This window comes from Poecilia formosa, unplaced genomic scaffold, assembly GCF_000485575.1.
Source record: "Poecilia formosa unplaced genomic scaffold, Poecilia_formosa-5.1.2 Scaffold104, whole genome shotgun sequence".
Classification (NCBI taxonomy): domain Eukaryota; kingdom Metazoa; phylum Chordata; class Actinopteri; order Cyprinodontiformes; family Poeciliidae; genus Poecilia; species Poecilia formosa.
Window position 1 is genome coordinate 923,759 of NW_006800043.1, and position 7,270 is coordinate 931,028.

Below are 7,270 nucleotides of genomic sequence, written 5' to 3' on the forward strand. Positions count from 1 at the left end.
TCTGCAGCAAGGTGAACGCACACAATAAAACCTATATGCACACAGGATATAAAGTCCCACGCGCAAAACCTAGCACTCCTCCTCTTGCTATTGTTCACCGAGTCTTCTTTGCTGTAGGGTCAAAATGTCTTTAACTAATCTAAGTGGCTTCGACTTAGGGGACAGTATGAGGTCTGCCATGAGTTCTGTCATTACACTTTGGCGCACCAGAGGCAGATAGAGCTCCCGACCACCACTGAACCTCCCCGTATTGCCATCCAATCCGACACCACAGATGCAGTAAACCTAAGTGAACCGCAGTTTCGAAAGTCGACAGCAATAACCACTGCAGAATTGCTTTTAATCAACGTCTGAAATGAGGGTGACTTGAAGCGTCGCCCCATGCTGATTAAATGTAATTGTTTAATTGCCAAGTGCTGGGAACCCATCCTAAGAGGATTCCAATGGAATTATTTAATCTCTAGTCAGGAGGTGCACTGCAGGAAAAAAAGAGGAGGAAAAACGGAAGAAGTGAAAAGGCCAAAATCAAGCAGAAATAGTCTTTTTTTTTTCTTTTTAAGTGTGTCCCTGATGAAATATTAACTGTGGTTTACATTTAGTTGGCTGAGAGAGTGAACAGTCTGTGCTGGAACTTCAACTTCGGAAGGGGTCATGATTCTGACCTCTTTCTGCGCAAAGTGGTTTGATCTTGTCTGCAGGTTCTTTTCTGTGTTTTGGCAACATTCTGGAGTAGTGCAAATGTAGAATATTGTACTGTTATTTGTAGAAGAGAGTCCAAGGACGGAAAAATGCCTTCAACTGTTAGCATTAAAATACAGTGGTTTCAGTTTACATCTGATACTTTTAATTGCATATAATCCGATTAGGAGTTAGATTTTTAAGATTAAACAGATAGTGTGGGTTTTTTTTTGTTAAAAGATAATAAGCAGTTAATGTCAATATATCATCTGCAGTAACTCAGTTTACATTTTAGAATAAATCCAGATTAGTTGGTCATGGAGGTTGAAGCTAAAGGCTTGTCAGCAGCCCAAATTTCTCACAGGGATCATGCTAATGCAAATTATGCTAATGCTGAATTGAATTTTGAACTGAATTTATTTAGGTGATGGTACAGATGAGAACATCATCCATGAAGAGAAAAACACAAAAAATGCCAACATCTTGTTTTCTTTGTGGTCCTATTTAATCAACCTTTACCAACTGCATGCTTGCATTAGATGGTTATTTATCCAGCTGATAAATATCCATGAGAAATGGAGGTAGAAGCCATGGATCTTTCTGTGAAAAACAGGTGATGTATTTTGACTCAAATGAATCAGAAACATTCGTCAAACTCATTTAAGTCCTCTTTCTTTCCCAATTTGATGCTTGGCTAAATTTGAATGAGTTGTTTTCACCACGTCTACTGCTTAAGGCCACTGAGTCGATGCCAGATGGTTGGCTGTTTTAGCAATTGAAAAAGTGTACCTAATAATATGTCTTGGTTGGTGTAATACCGCTGTGTTGTTTTGCCTTTAAACATTTGTAATGTCTTTATAAAGAACATCAGATAAGGTGCTTTGCCTCCATTGCTGGGTATGGCATCTCTTAGAACAGCTAATCAGACACCAGATCCAACTAAATTAGATCTATACTAAATAAAGTATGGAACACTAAGTGTACTAAAAAAGATGGAGATATTAAGTCCAACAAAGTGGCAAGGAAATGGAATAAGAAGCTTTAAAAGAGGTTTATCTGATCACAAATGTGTCTTTGCTGAATGGACTCTATAAACCTGACTCTTAGCAGTTGTCTTCTGTTTGGGGTCACACCCCCCTCAGGATCATTGCCTCCGGTTATAAGCCTTGACCAAGAAGAGCAGGATGAAAAAACAGGCAAACACACACTTCTTCACATGTCTTAATTATTATCTCCCATTGGAATTTCCCTTTGCTTGGACCAATTTAAGCTGGCATGATCCCCAACACTGCCTCAGTCAGCGGCCAATAAGATTGGCACACATGCCATGACATTTCAATCTATCATCAAAATCAATAGCAGTATCCCCCACTAATATCACTGCACACAGTGCACAGAGAAAGTGCTCTTGCTGTCACATTTGAGAGTAAACCCAGCTTTGCCGTTCTGCTGAGGACTGCAGTTCTGTCAACCCCAGGGAAATGTGCCTGCATCCCTCTGGTCAGAGCTGCACTGCTGTCCCCCTCAACCACGTCGTGGGCTGAGCGGGGAGCGAGAGGTGGGATGGGGGGCGAGGGGAGCATAGCAGAGGCTTTGTTCCCTGCAGCTGTGCCCTTATTCCCAGCACCTGACCAGGGGGCCAGATGTGCACACAGGCAACAGCAACAATTTGAGCAATGCAAGTCCCCTTTGGGACCCAGACACCTGCAAATGAATCCTCAGGATCTGACACAAAGGCATAATTACAGGTCTAACAAGTATGCATCCGGAGAGAGAAATGTTTAATCTCATCAAATCAAGCTTACATAGAGACAGAGGTATCGGAAAACAGTTTTGCACTCTCAGCATTTCATGCACACATCAAACAAAAGTAGTATGCGTTTGGCACAAACCCAGAAACGATAGGGCACAATGTGGTCATTCACAGTGAAGTGCTGAAATCCATTTTAATTATTTCCTCCCAGGCTTTCCACAAAATCCTTCAGCTAGCGTCTGAGATAAGTGTGTTGATGAAAGTCCTCACTAGCATTCCTGTGAAACAAAAATGTATAGATAAATATATATTTTAATCAGAGGTCTTTCATTAAAGCCAAGTGGATAACATTTAAACTATCAATGTGTATTATTGTTAAAGGATAAATACAAAGCATTCAACTCCAAAACGGCTATCTCAGGCAGTTTGCAACATTAGCTGAAGCGAAGAACATGCCACAATAACATATTTATATCTAAAGAAGACCATACGGAGGATGCTGCAGGAGCGCAGCCACTTGTGATCATTATTGTCATTATCGTAAAAATGAATACACTTTTTCTTTTAAACAACAAATTTACACAGCAACATCAAAGTAAACCCGGTAAATCTGTTGAAAAGTGTTAACATTTTGAAAGCTTGCTTCAATACGTTATTGCACAGTAAAGGTTAACGGTGACATCTAGTGGTACAAGAGGATATGCACACCTTTTTATACTGTAAACTGTTTCCAAATCCTCCCGCGGTCGAATATCTATTTCTGATGAATTTCAGACAAAGAAAAAGATCATTTGATGCCTCCCATAAAATTAAAGAGGCTCATAAACCTCTAAAGTCGATGGTTATGAGGAAACTGAAAGCATAGCAGCAGGAACAGAATAAGTTTTGTTTGACGGTTCATTCCGACTTATACACCGTCATGTTGCGACCACAAACTTCTGCATAGTTCATTGGGATTTCATGTAATATGTTAACAAAAAGGAGCGGATAAGGAGCGGATTGTAAGGAACTTTTGTCAGTCTACAAGACTGCTATGTCTTTTGTAGAAGAGTGGCAAGTAGCACAGTAATATTAAAATAAAGGCTAAATGAAAAGCTTTAGATAAAAGCTTGAATGGCCCAGTTAAAGTTTGGAATCCAACCAAGATAGGACCTAAAAGACACTTTTTTTTCTGGTTGAGAATGTGCTGTAATTGTAGAATTAGCTGGTTCTACAAAGAAGAACACTACTAATTGCCACCTTGTGTTAGTCTATCACATTAAATCTCAATAAAATACACTGGAGCTTGTAGAAGCAGAGTGACAAAATGTGAAAAAGTGCTGTGTTGTTTCCTCCACTCTTTGACAGCAGAGGGTGATATTGGCATGTCATCATCCAGTTTTGGCAAGGATTCAATGTAGAGGACAACGCCTTAAAACATCATTTTAAAATATAATTTTTATGAAGGATATATAGAGCATATTCTACTGATACGGACACTGACACAAACAATAAATAAATCAACATATTTCATGACTCCATTATATATATATTTTTTCTAGCGCATATGAAAAATCTCCATCTTCAACTCCTAAGATGTTTCTTGTTTTGTACAAATGGCAAAGAGCTACTTAAAAGGTGCATTTACTTCTGATAAATAAACAATAATATTTACTTTTGTGAATATGCACATGAGAAAGTATTTCCTTCCTGTTAAATACAAAAAAATAAAAAATAAAAATCAATCAAACACTACAAAATGCAGTTGGAAACTCAATTACGACCCGTATGACAAATTGTTGGACACAGATTATTATAATCTGCTTTCAATCAATTGTTTTGGTACATTGTCTGTCAGTGTCTTCCTGTCACTGGCCAGGGCGCAGGGCAGAGGAAGGCGGAGTTGTGTACCGCTTTGGGCAGAGGATCTTGCTGAAGGCCCTGCGGAAGCTACTGTGGCACAGTGGGTACAGGAATGGGTTAATAGCTGAGTTAAGCCACAGGAGCCAGAAGGTGACCTCATACCAGTGATGCTGGATGCATCGCCCTCTGCAGGCAGCACGGATGATCATCAGTAGGGTGTATGGTGCCCAGCAGATGGCAAACACACATACTATGATGGCCAGGGACTTAGCGATTTTCTTATCCCTGGACAGACGGCTAGGCTGAGCAGCCCTGCTGGTTGAGGGATCCAGTTTACCCAAACAAGGGGAGGAGGTCTGAGAGTGGAAGGAGCCTCTCCCAGGCAGCTTTATCCCAAATCCCCAGTTGTGGGATAGAGGGATGCCTTCTGTCTGGGCAGAGGCCGGTTCACTTGCCTGAAGCTGGTGCTGAAGTTGGGCCTCCCTATGGTGGCGCCTTCTCCTGCGTATACTGAGGTAAATGCTGAGGTTGAAGAAAGCCACCGAGATGAAAGGAGAGAAAAACTCCAACATGGAGGCACTTAGCAGAAAGTACCAAGAGTAATAGAACTCTGCAAAGCACTCATCCTTTGGCACGCGGCTTCTGCCCACCACCAGCTCCCAGAATATGATAGCTGGCCCATACAGGACAAAGGCCAGCACCCAGACTGCAATCATCTTGATTATGGCTTGATGAGTCATGCTCTGTCTGGCTCGATAACTTACCTGCAGGAAAAATAAGCATAAATCAGAAAAATCACTTGGATAAAGCTGCAATTAGTGCCACTGTCTTTGGATATTACAAAGATAGCTGCAAATGCCTTCTTTTTGTAACCATAACAGCAATAATATATGCTGTGTTTAGATTGATTGATAATATAAAGATTTTTTTTTTTTTTTTTTGTGATCATGGACTAAAATAATTTGTTCAGTAGGAAAAAAAATACTGATTGATTTTCTACAATTAATGTTGTACCACCATTGTTGGTATAAAATTATTTTAAAATAGATTAAAATGATTTTTTGGGGGGGGTTAGGGATGGAGGCATTTTACTTTACTAATTCAAATTGGTCAGAGTTATTTGAAATTTTTTATTTGCAATCTGTTGAAAAAGCAAGGTTAAAAACAATAATCTCCAGATGCGACAGAACTGCAGCAAACAGAGGCTTCAAGTCTCACAGTGAAGCATGGTGGGAGATCTGTGATGCTGAAGGCTTGTTTCTCTTCCAAAAGGCCTTGGAAACTTTGTTAAAGTGTATGGCATCGTAAAACAAATCTTTAAAATACATCTGATGAGCTCTCAGAGAAAAAACAAAAATGTATTCCCCCCCATGTCTGTTAGGATAAGAATAATAAAAAAAACATAGCCATTTTAACACAGGGACACAAAATCAGCTGTTTTTTAAAGGCCAACTCACTCTGTAGCCCTAAATCCTCTCAAGAAATGATTTTTAGTTGAGCTTAAGAGAAGAGAGCATAAGACAGGACCCAGGCCTCTGAAAGGTACAGAAAGATTATGCAAAGAAGAATTGTCAAAAATTACTCTCTCTAAATGCTGTTCTGTCGACAAAGGGAATGCACTACCAATTAACGACAGGGGTGCCGGCAATTCTGAAATCCATGATTTTCTACAAATAATTATTTCTTAACAAAAGGACATATGCATGGTAATATTCAATAAATTGCAATATGCTTATTAGATTATGCTTATTATGCTTATTAGATTAAAATGACCTTTTGACCGTTTGAAAATACATCCTTCAAGCAGATCATAAACAAAACTTTCATTAAGTCCACATTTCTGTATTTTTTTTTAAAATTAATCTAAAGTAATAATCATATCTTGAATGTCATGTTTTCATTAGCTGTAGGCAAGAAAATAATCATAATTAACAACAAAGGCTTAATTAAAAACATCATTAAAATCATCGTCTGTGCATAATTAATTAATAACTGTGTAAATTGAGTTATTAAAATAAACATTTTATTTAAAAAAATCAAAATTATTATTACATCTACGTTAAAATGCTCTTTATAAAGTATTTTTTATTTATTTATTTTCAGTACAACCTTAAAACAACCGAAGAACAGAGATGGACCAGCATGAATCCTGTAGCATTGAGAAAAAATAAGAGAAAAGTAAGGATAAAAAACATTAGACCTTTAAGCCACTAAGTTCATAAATCATGCAATTAAATTGATCATACCACAGAACTAAGAGCTAGATTTCCCAATAATAATAATAATAATAATAATAATAATAATAATAATAATAATAATAATAATAATAATAATAATAAAATATTTTGAAAGCCTAATGTTAGTTTTTGAGTAACTTCACAACTTAATGAACTATTAAAGGAATTTTAAAAGCCTGCTATGCGGCAGCCAACTCCTGACTAATGAACATTGACTATGGGTTATCAAGACAAACCATGTCCAACAATCCAACACCATGTAGTGTTTAAAAGTGTGTGAATGAGTATTAAGCCAATGAAGCACCTCTCATGACCACTCGTCTCAATTAATGTCACATCCTGCGTCCCTGTCCGCGTCCCTTCTCAGTGGACAGCAGACTTTAGAGCCTCTCCAGCTCCTCTGAAAATCTCTCACTGTGCTTCTTTCTAATTAGCTTCAGTGCAGAGAATATTAAACCTGGATCCACTTGTGTTTGTACAAATTAGTTTGTACCTGACTCCGAACCCTGCTGCATGTCAATCATCTGCCGAAACCAAGAATTATAATGTTCAATGCCTTGGATTCATACATCATACATCTTGAGGTTTTTTCATAATTTCCCCATGACAACCACAAATCTCACTATACTTGAAATGGAATATGGCAAAAGCCTCCAATAAAGGCATTAGGTTTACACTGTCTTTTGTTTGTTTTATTTTACACACACGTATATCTATCTATCTATCTATCTATCTATCTATCTATCTATCTATCTATCTA

The 7,270-nt window shown here is 38.2% G+C and overlaps 1 protein-coding gene across 1 annotated transcript in view; it reads right to left on the reverse strand.

The window, feature by feature from the left end:
* Positions 1-2,594: 2,594 nt before the first annotated feature.
* Positions 2,595-7,270, reverse strand: part of LOC103143019 (histamine H3 receptor-like) — a 9,001-nt gene continuing 4,325 nt past the window's right edge. The window contains exon 3 of the mRNA XM_007559381.2: positions 2,595-5,037. Within this exon, the coding sequence (XP_007559443.1) occupies positions 4,279-5,037 (759 nt within the window). The 3' untranslated portion in view covers positions 2,595-4,278. The remainder of the gene's footprint in view (positions 5,038-7,270) is intronic.